This window comes from Alligator sinensis, unplaced genomic scaffold, assembly GCF_000455745.1.
Source record: "Alligator sinensis unplaced genomic scaffold, ASM45574v1 scaffold97_1, whole genome shotgun sequence".
NCBI lineage: Eukaryota > Metazoa > Chordata > Crocodylia > Alligatoridae > Alligator > Alligator sinensis.
The window spans coordinates 3,476,226-3,498,136 of NW_005841921.1; the positions used below are offsets into that span (position 1 = coordinate 3,476,226).

The following is a 21,911-nucleotide window of genomic DNA, read 5'->3' on the forward strand; positions in this document are numbered from 1 at the left end:
GTCACCAGTTGTTTCTGCCCATTTAGCAGGGGTCCTATTCCTCCCTGGGCCTTCCTTTTACTCCCTATATATCTAAAAATCAATTTCTTGTTGTCTTTTACTTGGGTTGCCATCCTCAGCTCCATGGCAGCTTTGGCCCGTCTAACTGCCTCCCTACAAGCACGAGCAGAGGAGGTATATTCATCTTTGGTGATCTCTCCCTGTTTCCACTTTTTATGTGCTCCCCTTTTGTCCCTTAGGCTGCCCTGGATTTCTCTGGTCAGCCAGGGAAGCCTCCTGGCCCCTTTCCCCCTTTTGCCTCGCTCGGGGATCATCTTGCTTTGTGCCCGAAGGATCATTTCCTTAAGGCACAGCCACCCTTCTTGGGCTCCGATCACTTCAAAACTCCTACTCTGCAGTGCGTCCTTGACTAATCGCCTGAGTTCATTGAAATCAGTTTTCCTAAAGTCTAGCACTTTCACCCTACTAGTTACCTTACCCACTCGACGTCTTATGGTGAATTCTATTATTAGGTGATCACTGTCCCCCAGATGGCTACTGATCTGTAGGTCCCCAGCCATGTCATCCCCCATTGCCAATACCAGATCCAGTATGGCATTCCCCCTAGTGGGACCGTGTACCTCCTGTGTCAGGTGGAGGTCCTGTACACAGGTTAGAAACCTGCGTGAGTGGTGGGACTTTGCTGTCTGTGACTCCCAGCAGATGTCTGGGTAGTTTAGGTCCCCCATGACTACCGCCTCTTTAGCTTTTATGGTCTCCGAGAGTTGCCTCAGGAGCCCTGAATCCCTTTCATCCCCTTACTTCTGCTACTTTGATCTTCAGTTTTTGTCAATTTATGCAGCAAAGAATTATAATCTTGAAAATATTACACTAAAAAGAAAAGTCTGTCAGCCATTTTCATCACTATTCACTTCTGAAAGGTGAAACCAATGGCTTAACCTTACCATACACAGGTATGTATTTTATTGATCCCCCCACCTTTTTTTTTAATTCACATAGCAAAAAGCATGGATGGCTGGAGTCTGCATAATATTAAGTCTCCTAAAGGCAAACTTATGGCTATCCTTAAGTCTGTTTTTTTCTTCATCATTACTATATATTTCAATTGAAATTCAAGGTTTGTGCTTTAGCGAAACTCCATGAGCTCTGCCAGTTGTCTTTCCTGTGAATGTCTCCACTGAAGACAATGGGACAATATTTAAAAAAAAAAAAAAAAGACTGCCAATTTTTAGATGCCTACTTTTGGACTCTTAAAAGGGGCACAGTTTTAAGAAAGTGCTGAGCCTCTATCCTATTACAATCAAATCCCTTTCCAGCGTCTCAGTTTGGGCACTGAAATAATTATTCAAATCTCAATTCTTATGTCACTTGCATGAGTAATGATTTGCAAGATCAAGCCTCTATTTAGTAGTATATAATTAATTATTTGCTGGAGAAAAAAAGAAGAAATCCCATGAAACTTCCAAAAATAAAAATTCTACACAAACACAATTTTAAATGATTAAACTTCATAGCAATTAATCATTAGAATTAGTATTACTAATATTAATTATTAGATATAACACTCTGAGGTCATAAACATACTTTTCCTCTAGCACTTCCTCTTCACTTAAATCATTTAAATATAAGAATTAAGTGCAATCTCTAGACACTGTTAATACAAAGTAGGTAATAGTTTAATATTGTAGTATAAATACTTCAAAACATTAAAAGCTTTGGTACCTTGACCTTCGCCCAGAGTCCACAGTTCATCATCATCAAAATGGGAATCCCCTCCAATTCCTGGCCCAGGTGCAAAAGCATGAGCCAAGAGACCATCCTTGCCATCAAATGGGTATCCATCACCATGCTCTACCAAAAAAAAAGAATGCAGTGCAGGAGCACTTACAAGTTATCATGGCCCAACTCTGAAAGCACTTATAGTCATAATAAAAGATAGGCACGTATGTTTCCATTGAAGGAGTGAATGAGAACACTCAAGTGAGAAGGTTTATTGGCATGGGTAAATATTTCTGCCATTTAAGAGAGGAATTTTCATTCTGAGATGAAAGACTAGGTGGAGATTATAGTGCATATAAATATTAGGGATATTTGGAAAGGACTCAAAGGTCTCAGTTGGCACCTTTCCATCTAATCACATGCCCAATCAGTGTTGATTTATCTCCTCAGGTGAACTCATTTAGATTAGGCCTACCATTTTTACCCCAATTTAACCCTCTGAACATCTGCACAGATGTGCATTTAGATCAACCTAACTCTAGTTATACTGTAATGCCTGAATTTACTCTAACACTTCAAAAGTGAAGCCACATGTTTGTTTGTGCAGGCTGCTTTAGTCAGTTACACCTTGGAATAGTCACATTTTAATATTAAATTTAATTTCCTGTATATTCCTTTTCATTTGCATAGAGTAACAGTTACCCGGGCTACTTAGGAGGAAAGCAAATTAGCTTAGATTTTCTCTGTAGTGAATCCCTGGAAAGCTGGCTCCTATTCAGTGCCCTGATGTCTGTACATGAGCCCAACCCTCCTCCACAGCAACCACTCCTAGTCTCATCCTACTTGCAGGGCAATGGCATTTTCAGTAGTTCTCCTGTTTCTGCCCTGAAGGCTTTTCTTGGAAGGACACCTCATGTGGGTAAAGTAGGCTGGCAAGGGCATAACCCAGTTATTCACAGCTCTCTCACCGCAGTGACCTGACCATCAAAGCTGCCAGAATCTCCAGTTACATCATTCTATGCTGTTTGGTCTGATATGCTGCCATTTGACAGAAGCACTGAGTACATAGGCCTGACTCTTTACTTGATTATGCCTACTTAAGTTAATGCAGTATCTCCATTTCAGTATGCCTATGTATAGGGCAATAAAGGCGATTTTAAAAAAAAAGTATTTAGGGAAGTTAATGAGAGTCAGGTTCCTAAAAACCTTTCTCTCAAAAATCTGGTCTTTACATTTATTCCTTAGTAAAATGTAGTTTAATAAAGCTTGGAAATGAACTAACCAACAACATTCAGTCCTTACTAATTTGAATATCATGCACAAGTGTATGAACAGTGATTTGTAGTGAATAGAAGAACATACGTTTTGTTTACTTAGATATAAAATACTGTGGGAAAGACTGTTTTCTTGCTACTTCTGGGGCAACTAATCAGGAAATACTAAAACCAGCATGAACACTTCTGCTTTTATAAGATGACATTTTTGTGGACTGATCAAGCCTGGATAAAAATCTGAATTTTGGGTTCTGTATATAATCTTTGAACCTTTCAAGGTTGACCCATCATTTAATTAAGTAAAAAAAACACTAGTTTGAAATGTCTGATTCCAACAGTGCTCAGCTATTCTGTTCATTTTAATTCCAAAACCCTTTCCACTAAAGATACATCTTGATTGGTCATGAAAACATATTTCTCTATACTACTCTCTAGCTGGTTAGTAAAAAATATGCTTCTCTCTGGGTGGTTAGTTAAAATGTTCTTTTAATATAAACCAACATTAACAAGATGAGATATTTAAGCTAAAACATGTCAAATATATTGGCTGGATTTAAGCCAAAACTCAGTTTGAGATCCAGTTTTTCAAACTTTCAAATGTGTAGGGATGTTCAAGTTTAGGGTCGGAACTGATCCCATAATAAAAATAGACACCAAATACCAAGTTCAGATGATATGTACAAATTCACCTTTAAAACTTGTGTGCATTAGTGTGTATCTCCACAAATAACATTAAAAAACCCAGCAGAGATTTATAAGTAAACATTCCATTTTCTTCATTAGAGCTATGCCAATTCACATCAGCTAAGGATCTGTCCCAATATTTCCAAGCTCTATCTCTGATTGTTAAATTTAAAAATAAAATGTTGCCCCTAGCAGTTCTCTTTTGGAAAGATAAATATAGGATAAGGATATTATAGACTTTTCTCTCTATCTCATATATGTAATGAGAAGAGGGACAAGGGGAGAGAAACCTTTTATGAAATCAGATATAGCCTGGATAAGCCAAGTGCAAACTGGGATACAGTTTGCCAGAAAAGCTCATGGGGAGCGCAGAGGTCATTCCAGTACTGAGGATTAATGAAAGGAACAAAACCAAGAGCAAATGTAAAAACAGAAAGATATACCCCATCGTCCAAAATTTATCATAATATCCGCTTCTCCATCATTAATTCGGGAAAATTTCAATGGTGTCACATCACTCCAGACTTTAAAGGCTCGACCAAAGGCATCATCAACTGTTTCAGGGTCCAAGTCTGGTGTGTAGCCCAAAATCCTTCATGATAAAAGAAAAAGAGCAAATTCCAAATAAATTAAACAAGATACTACTTTATCAGTCCTTTCTTTCAGAATTAGAATGCTGAGGGTGTGTCTACACATGCATATTAATGCACTGCAATAAACTCCAGAGCGTACTGCTCCTGGGAACACATTTTCACATGTACCCAGGACTGCAACACGTTGAGCTGGGTAGGAGCAACCCCAGCTGGCAAGGGTCCTGGGGGTTCAGACTGCTAGCCCAGGGCTACTCCCCCTGGCTCAGTGTGCTGTGGACAGGCTGACTGGGGCATCAGGGTTCTTCAGGGCAGGGCTAGCCAGCAGGCAGGATAGTACTTGTATCCTGTTAGTTCACTCCAGACTAATAAGGGTGCATGTGTAGATGCATGACTTTTACTGTGAAGCTAATTAATCTATTGTACAGTAAATTTCTTGTGTAGATGTGCCCTGCACATAGCAGTCTGTAATACAATTTGCTATTTGGCCAGAGTCTGTGGGTGCATCTACACAAGATGCTTTACTGTGAAGTACCATAGTTTACTAAGCAGTAAGCAGTGCGTCTACATGTGCACACACTTACTTCCCAGTAAACCTCACTAATCGTGAGTAAATTTGCTACCTACAAATGCAAGTAGCAAATTTACTTCTGATTACTAACTGTGCAGTAGCACTTGTGTAGATACCTGACTGGGAGCAAATCTTCTCCTGGTCAGCCAGCCACCAGGGGGCAGAAGAATGCTCCCTGCCCCCAGGAGCTGGCAGCTGCCAGGGCCAGCTCTGCCACTGGAGCCTGGATGGGGACTATGTCCCCCTGCCCCAGAAGCAGGGACCTCCAAGCCCCACATTCTAAGATCACGATCAGGGAGTGAGGGCTGGGAGATCCTTATCTCCCAGATCCATGGTCACAAGGCTGGTGCTGGGAGATCCCTGGTGGCTCGGGCTGGGGAGCCTGTTCCCCACTCAGCTGCACAATAGTGAAGCTGAACAGGGCACAAGCTCTCCAGCCTGTTTCCCACCCAGCTCCATGATTGCAGAGCTGAGCAGGGTAGAAGTTTCCCAGCCCCCAACCCTGTGATCATGGAGTGGCTGCTGGGAACTCTCCCAGTCAGAGGCAGGTACCAGCTCTATGCCCTGATCAGGAGATCCAGGTGCGGTGCTTGGAAAGAGCTGCAGGGGAGGGGCAGGTACCAGCTCCCTGCCCCAATCTGTTGGTGGGGCAGCTAATAGTGAGCCCTGGCTGGGCAGAGAATCCCATGCAAGGTGTGCAGGTTCACCCATGGCATCATGGCTATCAGCAGTAGCAGGGCGTAGTGGGTTGGGCACCACTCAGTCCACATGAACAACTCCTCATGCTGTGCTCAGGACGTGTGCAGCACGGTCATGGTCAGCATGCACAGGCAGTATGCGAGGAGGGGAGGCTGGCCCCAGGCCACTTCCCCAGAGAAGGTCCTTGAAGGGAAGGTGGGGGCATAGGCAGCTCCTCATCCCAGTTGTCTGGGAGCCCTGCACCCCACTGAGCCTGGCCGCAATAGGATGGGTGGCAGCACAGCACAGTGGTTGGCCAGTGTACCCGCCTCCGTTCGACCAGGAGCTCGCGCGCTGCCTTCGCCCGGACCCGAGGTCTTGCACACCCGGGCTTCGTTGGCACGCCCCAGGGTTTGCTCCGTCTGGTATAAAGGGAGACCCCAGAACTCACCTGCCACGACTTTGATGACTCTTTCAGTGGGGGGTCTTCCCTCGGGGTATCCCCCGGTGCCAGCGCGCTCCTTTGCGGGTACTCTCGGGGCTCCGTCCTCCCCTACACCCCGGCCATACGCCGCCTCAGGTCTTCCTATCCTGGCCTCCAACCCGTCCTCGTCTCGTCCTCTCTTGGCTCAGTCTCCCTGGCCACTACCAGCAGTCTTCAGACCGGGTATGCCTCCCCCCGTGGGGATGCTGACCTGGCCCTTCCTTCCTTGGGATGCAGATGTCCCCTCTGCTTCCCCAATAGTCCCTGCCGCAGTTACCCGCGCCATTGGCTCCGTAGTGCGGGATACAGCTGGCCCGACTCTCAGCGCAGTTGTCACGCCTCCGGCTGCCTCGGGTGTTGGGTTCCCCGCTGGCTGCTGCCCCACTTACGGGGCTGACTTCTCCCCTCATCGTCTCACTCCCGGGTGCTCCGCCGCGCTGCTCGGAGCCTGCTCCACCTCTACTCGGCGGCGTCCTGCCCTCTGTGGGTGGCGGCTCAGCCCCTGCTCGCTGGGGCTCCGTGCTCCAGCTCTCTCCCTTCAGCCGCCCCACTGCCTCGGGGAGGCCGCCTTTTGTTTCTCCCGGCCGGCGTGCCCCGCCCCCGCCGCTCAGCCGAAGCTGGATAAACGCCCGGCTGATGACCCGTGCCGGCGCTGCTGGCGCGTGGAGTTTCTTCGGCTCCTCCTGCCCTGCGGGAGGTAAGCAGACCCCTTGGCCGCCGCGGGGGTCTCCCAGTGTCCCCGCTCCCCTGGGACAGCCAGCAGGAGGAGAATGGGGAACAGCAGGGTCTGGAGCTGTGGAAAAAGGTGCTACCAGAAGCCTGGCCCTGTTCCACCCTGGGAATTTGGTGGAGCAGGCAGGCTTCCTGCGTCCAGTACCCAGTGGCTTGCTGGCCATAGGGGAGTGAGTCAGCACAGGGGACTTGGCTAGCAGCATCCTAGGCCTGGGTCTGGGCCTGGACTTGCCCAGCTGGCTTACCATGGTCCTTGGGCACTCATGCATGCCCAACCCCCAATCCGAGGCTGGGCAGCACACAGCCCCTAGTACAGAGCATCTTATCTTTGAAATGTTGCAAACTCGCACAAACAGCTTCTTTCTCATGGCTGTACAAGGCCTGCAACTGCATTTGGGGGAGAAAATGTACTTGGCAGCCAGGATGCGACATCAGGGTTGCCACTACCCACAGCCAGGGCCCTGTGGATATGCTGGCTCTGCCAAAGGAGGACCATTGAAAAGGACCCTCCTCCTAGACCGCCTGGTTATGGCATCAGAGGACCACCTGGGGGACACTTGTACCCACCAGGAGAGGTGGTGGGTGGAAGACATGACTTGCCAGGACAGGTGACAGCTGGAGGACATGGGCTGTGAGGAGGTGTGGGACTAGGCAGGCCAGGAGTTCCAAGTACAGCTCCTAGCCCTGGAGTACAAGCAGGTGGAGGCCCTACAGAAGCAGAGCACAGTCCTAGCCAGGGCAGTGCAGGCCATGGATGATAACCACTGGGTGCTGGAAACTGTTCTGGTTCTGGCAGTTGCCTTCCTGCCACCCACTGCCCAGCCCCTGACCCTAACCATGCCTAACCCCTGGCAGCAACAGGGAAATAGCCAGAGGCTGGAGTTCTAGCTACTTTCCCCCTAAGCACCTCCACCCTATGCCTCCTCCCCCTACCCCCGGATGGCACAGACAGGATATTGTACATTTTTACATATTGTACCATTTTAATCCCATTTTAGCCCCCTGAACATCTGCACAGATGGGCATTTAGATCAACCTAACCCTAGTTATACTGATATAAATGTAATGCCTGAATTTACCCTAACACTTCAAAAGTGAAGCCACATGTTTGTTTGTGCAGGCTGCTTTAGTCAGTTACACCTTGGAATAGTCACATTTTAATATTAAATTTAATTTCCTGTATATTCCTTTTCATTTGCATAGTGTAACAGTTACCTGGGCTACTTAGGAAGAAAGCAAATTAGCTTAGATTTTCTCTGTAGTGAATCCCTGGAAAGCTGGCTCCTATTCAGTGCCCTGATGTCTGTACATGAGCCCAACCCTCCTCCACAGCAACCACTCCTAGTCTCATCCTACTTGCAGGGCAATGACATTTTCAGTAGTTCTCCTGTTACTTCACTGAAGGCTTTTCTTGGAAGGACGCCTCATATAATGCCTGAGTTTTCATGGGGAAGAAGACGTTTTATTGTTGATGGGTTTAGTGGGTGCCGGAGGGGCTCTGTTCATTATGGAGGGAGGGGGAGGAGACTCTGTTTGTTGGGAAGGGATGGTGGAGCAGGGGCTCTGTCTGACATGAGGGGAATAAAAACTTGTTCTTGTGAAACATGTCTGCAGTGAGTGTGTTAATGGGAGGGGGCAGGGGGCTTGGGCAAATCTGTGGGTAGTGGTGCAGGTGGGCTACAGTGGGTATTGCTGGAGGAGGTGGTTAGCCAGGGCCTCCCACACCCAGTGCCCTGTTGCTGCCACTGTAGGTTGTGCTCCCGCTGCCAGGTGTCCTCCACCCACTGCACCTCCTCTACTCAGGCCTCATGGCACAGCTCTTTCCTCATAAATGTTATGCAGCATGCAAGCTATGACAACAACTCAGGGGAGGTGTTCCTCAGCGAACTCAAGGTGTGCAGTGAGGGTATATCAGCATCCCTTAAGGCGGCTGAAAGCATACTCCACCATGCCATGGGTCTGGCACAGACATCAGTTAAAGTGGGCCTGGTGGGGGTCCAGCTGGATGGTGTAGGGCTGCATGGCCAGGACAGGAGCAGGTAGGTGGGGTCCCCGATGAAGACAGTCAGGACCACCATGGTGTCCAGCTGCAGGTCCAGCATCCCCGGCTCAAACTGTGCACTCTCTGCCAGGCCTGGCAGGCTGATGTTCCCAGAGATACAGGTGTTGAGTGCCGCCCAGTTGGCACTCATGTGTGATGACCCCACGGTGGTCCATGATGGCCTGCAGCACCATGGAGTGAAAGCCCCTCTGGCTGTAATAGGGGCAGTTTCTGTGGGATGGGTAGGTAATGGGGATGTGGGTCCCATCTAGGGCCCCGATGCACTGAGGGTATCTGAGGGCATGGAACCCCAGCACCACTACTAGGGAGTCATGCATGCAGAGCATGGTATCCCCCCCATGCCAAACAGGTGTACCACAGGCTGGTGGGCATGGTCAGCTTAAGCAGGGCAAGGGCCACCTGCTCCAGGTATGACAGGAGTTGCTCCAGCAGATCCCAAAATGTGGCCTGGATCATGAAGAATGTCTCCAGCCACTGCTCATTGACCCAGGTTTGCTGGATAATGTGCAGCCACTAGTCCTGGCTGGCCCAATAGATCCAGAGGAGGCAGGGCTGGAGGCCTAGGAGAGTGATGGCAGCCCTGGCAGTGGCATCCTGAAGCCCATTGTTGGTGTCCCTGACAGGGTTCATCCAGGCAGATGGAGTGAAGGCGGCAGGTGTGCAGCAGCAGCCTGGGATTGCACATGGTAGGCAAGCAGGCAGTTGCTACATGTAGGGGAACCAGTAGGGTCAAGACAGCCATGGACCAGGCAGTGGTTGGCATCATGAGCCAGCAGGACCAGCAGGGCCAGCATAGAGGTGCTGGCCTCTGGGCTCATGCATGAGCATGAGGTGCTGTTCATTGTTGCCAGGGGCAGGGACTGAAGCAGCTATGGCATGGGGATGGGGTGGGCAAAGACGTCAAGGAGAATGCTGCTGCTTGCTGTCCCTGTACTGCACATGCTGCTCCTAGCCAGGGAAGTGGCTGGCCAGAGAGTAGTGAATGAGGCTGGCTTTTGAAAAGGGCTGACAGCTGTTGGCAGCTGCAGCTCTCTCCTGGAGCTCTCTCCTGGTGGTGGCATGGACCCATTGCAGGGCCCTGGGAAGCAGGAGCAGATTGGTATCAAATATGCTCCCACTTCCCTACATGTGTAGATATGTGCCTGGGGACTCGCAAGTAATTTACTCGTAAGTAAACTGGTGGCGCATCAAATGCACATGTAGACACACCCAATGTGACCTAACAAATATGTGTCATGCTGAATAAATATATTTTAAATAAGACCTGAGGCACTGAGATACACATTTTTATATGCTTTTAATAAGGCCTAAGAACTTTCCAGATCATTTTGTTAGGCATGTGTAAGCAAGTTCACTCACTGATTCATCATAAAATATTGTAACTGTCAGCAGAATTCTGTATAGTTAAGAGAGATACTTTGAGTATGTCTATATGTGTGCAGGACTGCACAGTTGTTGCTGCACAGTTATTTAGTACTTGCTTAAGCAAGTACCCACTTCATGGGTTATTTCTGAAGCTTCTGCGCAGTAACATCAGTGTCACAGTTTGTGCCCACCAGTGCTACGTTGCCATAGTGATGAGGTGCATTGCCGTAACTCGTCATTATGGTAATGTAGCATCTTGTGTAGATGTGCCCTTTGACTTTTAAAAAGCAAAGTACCATTTTAGTTCTCCATCATATTTTCTTTTGGGCTGAGTGACAGTCAGTTCCTTATGAGAGCATTCAGCAAGCTTACAAACAGAGGATGCAAGACATCTAGAGGGGAATGAAAGCACATGGACTAAAGCCACAGAGATTAGGTAGAGGAAACACAGTTCATAAGTTAACTGCTTTCTTCATTTTGATTTACACTGACCAGGACTTATTAATGCCTTGCTCAGCAGACAATGAACTTCCTGCTAATGAAAAACTTCCAACAGTGTGCTGCTGCTTGTAGTTACTGGAACTGCTTTGTATGTGGAAGTATTGCAAGACAGTGATATCATCTGGAGCATATCTGCAAAAGAAGGCCTGGAAATCTACCACAATATTTTTCAGAGTTCACTAGACTACTCAGAGTATGAAAGATGTTGTGCCCTCTGAACAGAGGAGAGGGAACACAATCAATGAAGTAGTTAGGACCAATTTAATGCTTTTAAGAGTCAGTGGGAGTTTTCCATTAATTTCGACAGGAATGGAATCATTCCTGAGTTCTTTGTGGTATCGACAATTAATAAAAACATGCTGATAGAGGTATTTGCCTGGTTTCCTAGAGGGAATGGTCAACAGCCATTATTAAAGATGTTTTTTTATAAACCAATGTTGTTATTGGAAATATTTGTTGTGAATTTTCAGCCTACAGCTTGTTTACATTTACCATTGGTGCCTCGTTATTTATTTATGACCGCTTACTTAAAGCACATTCCATCTGGTCCCTGATTGGATTAAATGCATAAGACTGGAGAGTTAAGAACAACAACTGCTGTATGATCAGTTGATCAGTGGTGAATATTTGTCAGGCTTTTATTTATTTTAGGAGCTACTTTGTGGCATCAAGAGCAGTATTCAGAAATTATGGCAGAGTTAATCCCCATAACAACCTTGTGCAGTCAGGAATCTATATTATGTGTAATGTACTGATGGATAAGAAAGACACACTAACATTAAGGAAATCAAACAAGATATCACAGGAAGTTTGCAGCAAAGCAAGTAATATAAGCCACATCTCCTGAGTTCCAATCTTCGAACTTGCAGCATAGGTTTTGGGTATTTATTCATTAAACTTTAAATTTTGGAGATTCACAGATGCTTCAGTAGTTGTCCAAATATGTAGAGTATATAATTTGGTGCAACACTCCATTTTTTAAGGGCATTCTATAGAAGTGTAAGAAATTATACTAAAAGTCAGTACCTGTATGTTACAAGATTTTTCTCCCATTTTGGTTTTCTTGGAAAGAAGTTATAATTGGCCACATCTGGATTACCACAGCGGGGTTTCTTCATTGTTTCAATAGTGTTTTGATCCAAATCTCCTGTTTCAGGCAGCCCAAAGAATTTCTGCATTTTCTTCAAAGTATCTTTCAGCACAAATAAATTGCAATTGTCTTTTGGACACCCATAGAATGTATTCAGGTATTGCTTTAAAAAAGAGAAAAAGCATACAGAACAAAGGCTTCAGAATACTAAAAGGAGAGACTTATCATTACAACAAATACAGTAATTGCCTTTCATATATGATAATTTCCAAGTTTTCTTTTTAAATAAATATTATTAGCAACCAAAAGAAAACGGCAGAATCTTTTTAATGGACACAGAGCATCCTTGATTACACAGAGTTGCTAATTAAGTAATTATGTTCATTATTAGTAACATATAGGGATACATTATTATCAGGCATGTTTAATTAATTGCTTTATTAATTAGTAGAACATGGAGCCTCATAGTCAAACTACAAAAGAAGAAATGGTTTTGTGTTTTTTTTGTTTTTGGATACTGCATAAACCTGCTTAGAATTTCAACTTTTGCCTATCCCCCTGCTCTTCCTGAAAGGCTGTATAGACTATTAAAGAACTTGGATAGTTATGGTATCAAAGAAACCATGAAAAGGAAACCACTGTAATAATAGAATAAGTTATTTTTTATACAGACTTCTTAGCTTTTGATTATGGTGAGAGAACAGAGTCTTTTGCACATAGATTACACTAACCTATTTTTATTCTGATTTACTTCTATTCCATCAGTCTTTCCTGCCCAGAGCTGGGGTGGGGGAGTTGAACCCAATGATCTCACAAGGTTTCTTCCAGCCCTAAACTTCTGTGAATCTGTGAATTTGTGAACTATGTAGATGTCTTTGTATGTTAGATTTTTTTAATTAATTGTTAACTCAAACACATGGGTTACAGGGGGAAGAAAGTTGCAGTCACATTACCATCCTGTCCAATCAAATCTGAGAAAAGTATAATCTATATATCTGAAACTAAGACATTCTCAGACCATGGAAGAAATAATCTTGAACTTTTTAAGGCATACGTGAAGCGGTGTTTACATGAGTGGTATTGCCCGAAGTAAGGGAACTTTGAGATAAAATGTGACAATATGGTAACTGCCCTGGAGCAACTGTATACAAAAACATTTCTATTATCTTGGAGCTGAGGCAAAACCTTCCTGGGTCAGGGCAGGTTTACATTGTCTCACAGTGTTAAGTCTTGTGGCTACAACTGTTCTTTTTCCTCAAGGCAGCTAGTAGTTTCCTGGGACATTCCAGAAATGTGGATGTCCCTTTTTTTAAAAAGGCATAAGATGATAAAAATACATAGCTTAAGATGATAAAGCAGTCCACAAAACAGAGTTCCTTTAAGGAACAGTACTCATGTTATGCCTCAAAAAGGAACACACAAAGTTGGCACAAAATCATTGTTCTTCCTCTTTCAGTCTCCTCTACAACAATCTAAAGAAATATTTCTATTTGGTGAGAATGACTCATATATTTGTCCAGTTACAGTTAAAAAAAACAAGAAGTGAACAGCAACAAAAAATGTGAAGCACCACTTCACACTTCTAAATTACTCAAAGTAATTTACAGAGAGCACCAAATGTTCTGTTTGAAAAGAAATGGGTCTGACTTTTGTGATTTGACTAATTACTCAAGTGTATTTTATTCAGTCTTTTCCTACATTTTCATAGGACTGAAACTGATTTGAAAACTGACATTGTATACTGTTATCAGATACACAGCAAACATAAATGGACATGTGAGAGTCTGTTAGCTTAAAACTTAATTAAAAAAAGACCTCCACTTCAATATTTCAATTCAAAACTAAATATCACACCACTTGGCTGATCCTCATACCTCTACTTGTTGGTTTGCTTTGGCTTATAACAGAAACAGAAGAAACTATGATATATGGATTAAGTCCCAGGTAAAGATCCCAATCAAAGCTGGAATGAATGATCCATGTTGAAGAAATGAGTTATATCTGAAAGTAATAATACTAACTGATAATTAGATGATCACATTCATTTAATGATTCCAAAGATCTTGCTAAATTAACTTCAAACTGAAGGCCCTGACCTGAATGCAGCTGTGCAACTGAATGCAGGTACAAGTGATTAACTTGTTAACCAACTGAAAATGCAACAGAAATGTCCATGTAGTTAGAATATAACAACTCAAGTTTACCCAAGATACTTTGGTTAACTTCTCACTACAAAAAAGTAACAAGGAATTATTAATGACTGCAAATAGTTATGAAATGCAGTACTCAGTTCCACCACCGGGAAACTGATTTAGAACTATCATAGAAGCAAAGCAGATACACACCTCTGAAGCACGATTTTGAACAAGATCTTGGAGTCCTTGAAGATGTTCCCCTTATCAAGACTAAATTTTGTTTAGTTTCTGAAGCTTAATATCAACCTGTTTTGAGGTAGCTTTTGGCAGCAGAGACCACTGTATTTATTTTACCCGGCAACTTCATATTACTTTCCTGCTGTAAGGTTCATTGTATCAGTGACAGGTTATGAGCTGTTGGCTTTATGTGAAATGGTCTCAGAATATGTTCTATGCATACCAAGGCCCAGAATACATTATCATCCTGATTTTTCCTTTGACATATGACTATCTTAATTCTGCCTCTGTCCTTATCTCCCATATATGTGTCATGGCTTAATAACTAGAGTTGTATGGAAGTAAATCTTACTTGAAATCTAAACTGGCAGGTTGTATCTGCTGCCATGTATTCCAGTCTTGGGACTATGGTGCACAGCTGAGGGATAAGAACTGAGGCACAGTAAGATATTTATTTGCTAAAATATAAAATCAAAATAATGCATCTGAAACTTTCTAAAATAGAGACACATTGTGAAGAACAGAGATGAACACAGTTATTATATCTTCAGAGTTCTGAAGGAGAGTTTTTGTATCTCTCCAAACAACATCTTGGTCCAAGCTCTGAAAGATCTGTCAGATTCTGTGGAAAATTGTGGGAAGCTGCAATTTTGATGTAGCCTGTGACTGAAAGGAGTCCAGCAGCAAAATGCTGGTCTAAGTTCTGCTTCTAAACCTTGGCATTGCTCAGGCCCAGGGTGCATAAGAGACTGAGCAGTCTAGCATTACTCAGGAGTAGTACAAGAGAGACAAAGAACTGAAATGTTGAAGTAGTACATGATTTTCCATTGGAATATACACAATTACAATGAATAGGCTCATTGAATGAAATATAGATGAGAAGAGTAGATGTGGTTTACCGTTATTGAATAAAAACTTCATTGTGTATCTAACAAAATGGAGAGATTATTTTAAGAACAGTTGAACTACCGTTAGAAATATATGACCCCCTTGTCATGTTGCCAAGGTCAGTAAAACCTTTGGTGGTTTGTTTGGTAAGGTTTGAAAGTGGAAATTGCTCCGTTGGGTCAGTTTGCCTGCATTTGCCAACATCTCCACCTCCTTTTGGAAACTCTCCACCCCTCCCTTAAACCTAGCAAATTTTCCTGATGTGCATACTATCTCCTAAAAAAGAAGTGACCATTTTTTTGATCATTTACATGTTAAAACAAGGATAATTTATCTCAATCTTCCTTAAAATGGAGTTAGTGCTGAAGAAGAGAAATGTCTATAATTTACATGCTAAAATAAGAATAATCCATCTCAATCTTCCCTAAAATCGACTTTCTCATTATGTCATTTTTATGAACGTACACAGGGCTAAAGTAAGGTTAGAATAAAATCCTATACTTCCAGAAGTTGCTAATGTCACTCTTTTTTGTTCCAGAATGAATGTGGGTTAGGAAAAATATCTTTCGTCAAACTTTGATAAGGTCTTTCAAAGTTAGAACTAGTCATTATGTTTCCTGAAACTCTATCCAGCTTTAAGATATAATTGTCCCTCAAAGCCGTGCTTATGCAATGCATGGTAAACAACATGGAAAACAACATTTTGAAAAGTGGTGTGAGCTTAGACTATATAAGAATCTCAGAATTGTGTGTTTTCCATATTTTTCTATTCCATTTTATTTGCTTTAAATACTACTACTAAAACCCTTCAACAAAAGTCAGAACCGTTTAATGAAATTATTCTTTTCTTGTATGTTCAAAGAGAAAAGAAAAGCCCTCTCCATGCTGGCTTAAAATTTTTTAAAAGGGGAAACATTATTTGGCTCTAGCTTTTATATCTGAAAACTGATACCCTTGCTAGCTAGCTCTCCCTTCCAGAGACTCTAGAGAGAGAAAACTACAGTCATTTCCTATCCTCAGCTGAAACAAGAAAGAAACATCTGCTTATGGTGAACAACAATATAAATCTGAAGCAAAGACAAAACCAACACTTACCACTGCTAGTTCTTTGTCTGTTTTAGGAGGGCTGTCTCCAGGAAACTTAATGATTGGTGACGGTGCAGCTAAAGTTTGGTAAAAAATATGCTGTTGGATCAAGAGTACTTTAAAAATGAAGCCAAAAGGGGTAAAGATAACATGAGTCTTCATTCTGCCTTAGCTTGCACTACCCTCTTTAAAAAGTTTTTCCCTCACTGGTTGCCAGTTATTTTAGCTGCACAGTCCACCAGTTACTTATCTGCACATCTTAACTCTCTGCACCGTTTTCTCTTTTGCCTGCTCTAGCAATTCCTTTGTATGTTTAAAACATCCAGATGCGCAGTCTCAGCTACCAGGAGGTCTGAAAACCAGTGGAAACATGAGAAAAAGGGCAGTTACCAGATGTTACTTGCTGTGATTTTAAGGTAGCCACAGATAGATATTCACTGCAGCTGAAATAGGGAAGAGGCCAAATTCTGTCTGCTTTTCATGCATGGAAACTCTAGATTGTTTTCACAAGTGTGGCTCAGGGCAAAATGTCACCTAAGATTAATGACAAGATCTTATATGTACATTAAGTGAAATAAAAACAAACAAATGTACAGATTGTTCTATGGGTTAGGTATTTGCATTAAGGGATTTTTTAGGTTGGGGGGGGGGTGCCACAATTTTGAAAACCTGTTTGGTCATACATGATCCCATTATACTACACTGCATTTTAATGAGCATTTGGGGCTACATTTTGTGGTAGTCTACGTACCAGTCCACAAGACAAAGCATGCTCCTTTATATTTTTGCTTGGGCTACTCAGACCACTGATACATAACTGCAGGATTAATTGGAAATGCATATTCATTTTCTCCCCTCCCTGACACACAGAATATATTATGAGTCTTGTTATAAAAATACTATCAACAATCATTTGAGATTACCTATTTAACTCACGTGGGGTTTTGTCACCATTCAGCAGTACACAGAGTTGTCTCCTCTGTGTACATTAGGCTGAGAGAGGGATACTGGTGTATGGACAACTCAGTGTCTCTGTATACACTGCCAGGATTTTGCACCCTGGAGATGTCACTCTAGCTTCGCTTTATCTTTCAAGCAAGGATTACCTTTAATGAGCTGTCTCACTTGGCATAATTCTATTGTCTTGCAAGACAGACAGATACGTACTTGCCTGACTCTGTACATTGCATGGTAGAGAATGAGGCCAATTTCACAAAAATAAGTTGCTTTCTAAAAGTCCTAACAGTCATAAGAAATTCAGGTCTTGTGTACACTGGGGATTTTGCTCTTTTGTGTAGCTGCCTCAGTGCAAACTTCTATTATAGACATGGCCAAATCACGGGCACTCTTTATTACCTCATGCATAGTATTGCCAGGTCTCGTGATGTTATCTCAAGGCATGATATTTCATTATTTTCTTAAAGCACCACTGCCTGGAATGACATGTTTAGCTGAAATCACAGTTTTTTATTGAAAATAAGTAACTAGAGTAACTAGTTACTGCTACCTGGATGTTACAATGAATGGCTTCCCCCACAGTCCAGTAAGGAATTGCACCTCCTACTTTAACTATTTCTTTGAAAACACTTCATGTTTATGCAGACTATGTCTCTGTACCTTATATAAACATGAACAATGGAAATATGACCCAGTATTTCCACAACACCAAAAAGGGGAGAACAGCATTCTTATTCTGTCATGACAGCTTCAATTAGTATCCAGCCAAATTCAATTATTAAAGAATAAGAGCCAAGAAATAAAACCAATGTTGAATTTCCCTATTATTTCCATTGTTCCTATTTAATTAAAGAGGCTTAATGTAGCTGTATTGGGGCTGGGGGTTTATATTAGTCTTTTATGCATATGAAATATCATGCTTTCATGAGAACCATAACATTACCTTACATTTCTTTATTAAGGGCACTTCAGTGCCACTCATTTAAAACTGAATGTGTCCTGGCACATTTTTTCACTCATAGCCCTTTATGACATATAATGAATACTCCAGCTTTCTCAGTGTGGTTTAATAAACAGCATTAGAAATGGATGAGAAAACTTGAGAGAGTTTTCCCAGATCCTTGCAGATTCACAATTCCTGCATTTTCGACTTCCCAGCATCAGCAATGAGGGTTAGCTATTGTTTGCCTTGAAATGATTTCTTTATATAATCAATCTTTCCACAAATTAACATGGCACTAGTAATGTCACAGACTTACTCTAAAACAGTTGATCTCAGTTGAGCAGGTAAATGCCATTACTTCAGCCAATAAGTTGTTTAGCTGCTTAGACTGAATTATGTACAGGCATCTGTGTGTGAGACAATAAATTTGCTCTGAGTGAGGCATCACATCATTAATCATATGTGAGTGTGGCTATACAACCTAATTCTTGAGTGACAGTCCCTTCTACACTTATCACATATGAAGTTCATACGTAAAAGCCCTGAATGAAGTACTATAATAATAAAAAGGGAGAATTAAGTATTATAATAATAAAAGATCATTGGATACATGAATGTTGTACTGATAATTCAGCAAACGGCTTTCCTTTCCTTCTAGATTAGTATGAAATGACTAATGATCCAGAATGGCATTAAAGGCTCTGCTATGCTAAAGGAAGTATTGTCTCTAAAATAAGACAAGCCTTTTTTATTAAAAATCCTATAACAGTTTTTGAAAAGGGTAGATTCCTTTTCAATTTGCATAGGATCTGATTATCCCTCTGTAATGGGTGTGGGTTCTTTTGATATACTGGCTCGCCCATTGCCCTTATTGGACAAGGAGTTTTCCCCTCTTTAAGCTTCACCCACCATGACTTGTTGTTATATAGTAGATTTTTGTTATATAGTAGACCTCAAAAGGGGTCTGCTGCCTTGACCAGATTGTCTCTTTCTATATTATTGTTCACAGTATCCACTTGGTCAAAATATGAAGGCTCTCTTTTCAATCAGCTGAGTCTATCTTCATAGATTCATAAGGCCAGAAGGGACCTCAGAATATCATTGGGTCCAGGCCCCTGCACCAAGCAGGAAAGATAACTGGGGGTCAGGTAACTGCAGCAAGGTGACTGTCCAGTCTCCTCTTAAAGATTTCCAAGGTAGGTGATTGCATCACCTCTGGAGGGAGGAGCTTATTCCACAGTCTGGACACCCTGACTGTGAAGAAGTTTTTCCTGAAGTTGAGCCTGGATTGATCTTCCAGGAGTTGGTGGCCATTACTCCTGGGCCCTGGTGAGCAGTTGCTCACCGAGCCCTTGATGTACTCCCCTAGTGAGGAGGTAAGCTGCTACCAGGTGCCCTCTAAGCCTTCTTTTCCTCAGGCTGAAGAGTCCCAGATTCCTCAGCCTTTCCTCATATGGCTTGCCTTTTAAGGCTTTGATCATATGGGTGCCTCTTCTTTGGACTCTCTCAAGCTTGTCCACAACCTTGTTAAAGTATGGTGCCCAGAACTGGACACAGTACTCTAGCTGCGGTCTCACCAGTGCTAAGTAGAGTGGAAGAATCACTTCCTTGGCTTTGCTAGAGATGCATCGATTGATGCATGCCAAAGTACTATTTTTTGTACTGGCTATAGCATCGCACTGCTGGCTCATATTCATACTGTGGCCTATTATTACCCCCAGGTCCCTTTCATTCGTTGTGCTAGTCAGTTTGGTGCCGCCAAGCCTGTAGGTGTGTTGGGGATTGCTCATCCCAAGATGGAACACTTTACATTTCTCAACATTGAACTTATCAGGTTCCAATCCACCAAGCTTGCTAGGCTGTCTAGGTCTGCCTGTAACTGTAGCCTATCTTAAAGCGTGACCGTGCTCCCCCATAATTTGGTGTTGTCCGCGAACTTGGTCAGTGAGCTCGTCACCCCCACATCCAAATCGTTAATAAAGATGTTGAAAAGTACTGGACCAAGCACTGATCCCTGCAGGACACCGCTACCCACTTCTCGCCAGGATGATACAGCTCCATTCACTACGACTCTCTGGGTCCTATCCTGCAGCCAGTTTCTCACCTACCTGACTGTCTCGGAGTTAAGCCCACAATCCTCCAGTTTTCTCATGAGGACATTGTAGGATACTAGATCAAAGGCCTTTTGGAAGTCAAGGTATACAATGTCAACCTGCTTGCTCAAGTCCAGGTGGCGAGTTACTTGGTCATAGAAGGAGATGAGGTTGGTAAGCTAAGACCTGCCCATGATGAAGCCATGCTGGCTGTCATTCAGAATCTTACCTTCTACAAGTTTATCGCAGATAGACTCCTTGATGAACTTTTCTAGGATTTTCCCTAGGATGGAAGTTAGGCTGATTGGCCTATAGTTACCCAGGTCCTCCTTCCTGCCCTTCTTATGGTTGGGCACAACATCGGCCCTCTTCCAGTCCTCAGGGACTTCTGCAGAGCACCATGAGTTGTGGAAGAGTTTCGCCAGGGGTTTTGCAATGACTTCGGCCAGCTCCTTCAGTACTCTCAGATGAAGATCATCCAGTTCTGCTGACTTGTATACGTCTAATTTTATTAATTGGTCATATGCCAATTCTATGGCAATAGTAGGAAGGTGATTATTCCTACTGTGTTCTTCCTGTAATCTTCCTGGTCTGGTTTTCCTCTTGGTCTGGTGAAAGACCAAGGCACAGTAGTCATTCAGGAGCTCATCTTTCTCCTCGTTACCGGTAACCAGCTCTTCTGAGTTATTGAGCAATGGCCCCACATGCCCATTTGTTTTTCTGCTGTTCCCTATGTACCTAAAGAAGGACTTCTTGTTGTCCTTGATTCCTGTTTGCTAATCTAAGTTTGTTGCCGCTTTAGCCTTTCTTATCCTGGCTTGTAAATGTGGGCCCTCGTGGAATAGTCCTCTTTGGGGCCCGCCCTGAGCTTCCATTGTTTATAAGCCTCTTTCTTCTTTCTTAAGAAGACTGTGATTTCTCTGTTTAGCCAAGAGTGCTTCCCAGCCATTCTGTTACTTTCTCTCCACATGGGAATGGACTTCCTTTGTGCTTCAAGGACTGTGTCCTTAAGGAACAATGACTCTTAATGCACACCTTTTACCTTCAGTCCCTGGTCCTGCAGCACTTGCCCTACTAGTGACCTAAGCTTGTTGAAATTAGCATTTTTGAAGTCCAATACTTCAATCCTGCTGTTTGATTTGTCTGTCTTATGTCGGACAGTGAACACGATGGTTTCATGGTCACTGTCACCCAGACATCCCTCTGTATTTAAGTCAGTCACCAGGTTGTCTCTTTTGGCCAGGACCATATCTAGCAAAGCGTTACCTCTGGTTGGCCCATACACCTCCTGAGTCAAGAAGAACTCCTCAACACAGGTCAGGAAGGATTGCAACTGTTACAACTTGGTTGAGTGTTCCTCCCAGGAGATGTCTGGATAATTAAAATCACCCATGATAGAGTTCCTTCCCCTGGTTTGGTGGGCTGTAGGATACACCTACAGTTAGGTCTCTTTCGCCACATGCCCCCCCCCCTCGCAACTTGACTCAGAGGGTTTCAAGCTGTCCATTTTTCGAGCCAATGTCAGCCTCCAAGGAGGTGTACTGCTCTTTCACATAGAAAGCAATGCCTCTACCTTTTTTCCCTACCTGGTCCCTTCTATGCAGGGTATAGTCCTCTATAGCTACACTCCAGTCGTGTGAGGAGTCCCACAAGCTCCCCTTAATCCCTACTAGATCATAATGCACAGTGGAGAGTAGGAGGGCTAGTTCCTCCTGCTTCTTCCCCATGCTCCTGGCATTAGTAATAGGCACCTGAGTCCTCCTACCGAGGCCCTTGTCTTCCTGTCCTGCTGATGGAGAACTATTCCCTCAGCTCCCACAAG

General features: G+C 43.4%; 1 protein-coding gene across 1 annotated transcript in view; it reads right to left on the reverse strand.

Annotated features, from left to right (window-relative positions):
* The window catches only part of MMP2 (matrix metallopeptidase 2), a 61,496-nt gene extending 45,047 nt beyond the window's left edge, over positions 1-16,449 (reverse strand). The window contains exons 1-4 of the mRNA XM_006019075.3: positions 16,106-16,449; positions 11,687-11,913; positions 4,121-4,269; positions 1,723-1,851 (exon numbers count right to left, since the gene is read on the reverse strand). Of these exons, the coding sequence (XP_006019137.1) occupies positions 1,723-1,851; positions 4,121-4,269; positions 11,687-11,913; positions 16,106-16,258 (658 nt within the window). The 5' untranslated portion in view covers positions 16,259-16,449. The remainder of the gene's footprint in view (positions 1-1,722; positions 1,852-4,120; positions 4,270-11,686; positions 11,914-16,105) is intronic.
* Positions 16,450-21,911: the final 5,462 nt, after the last annotated feature.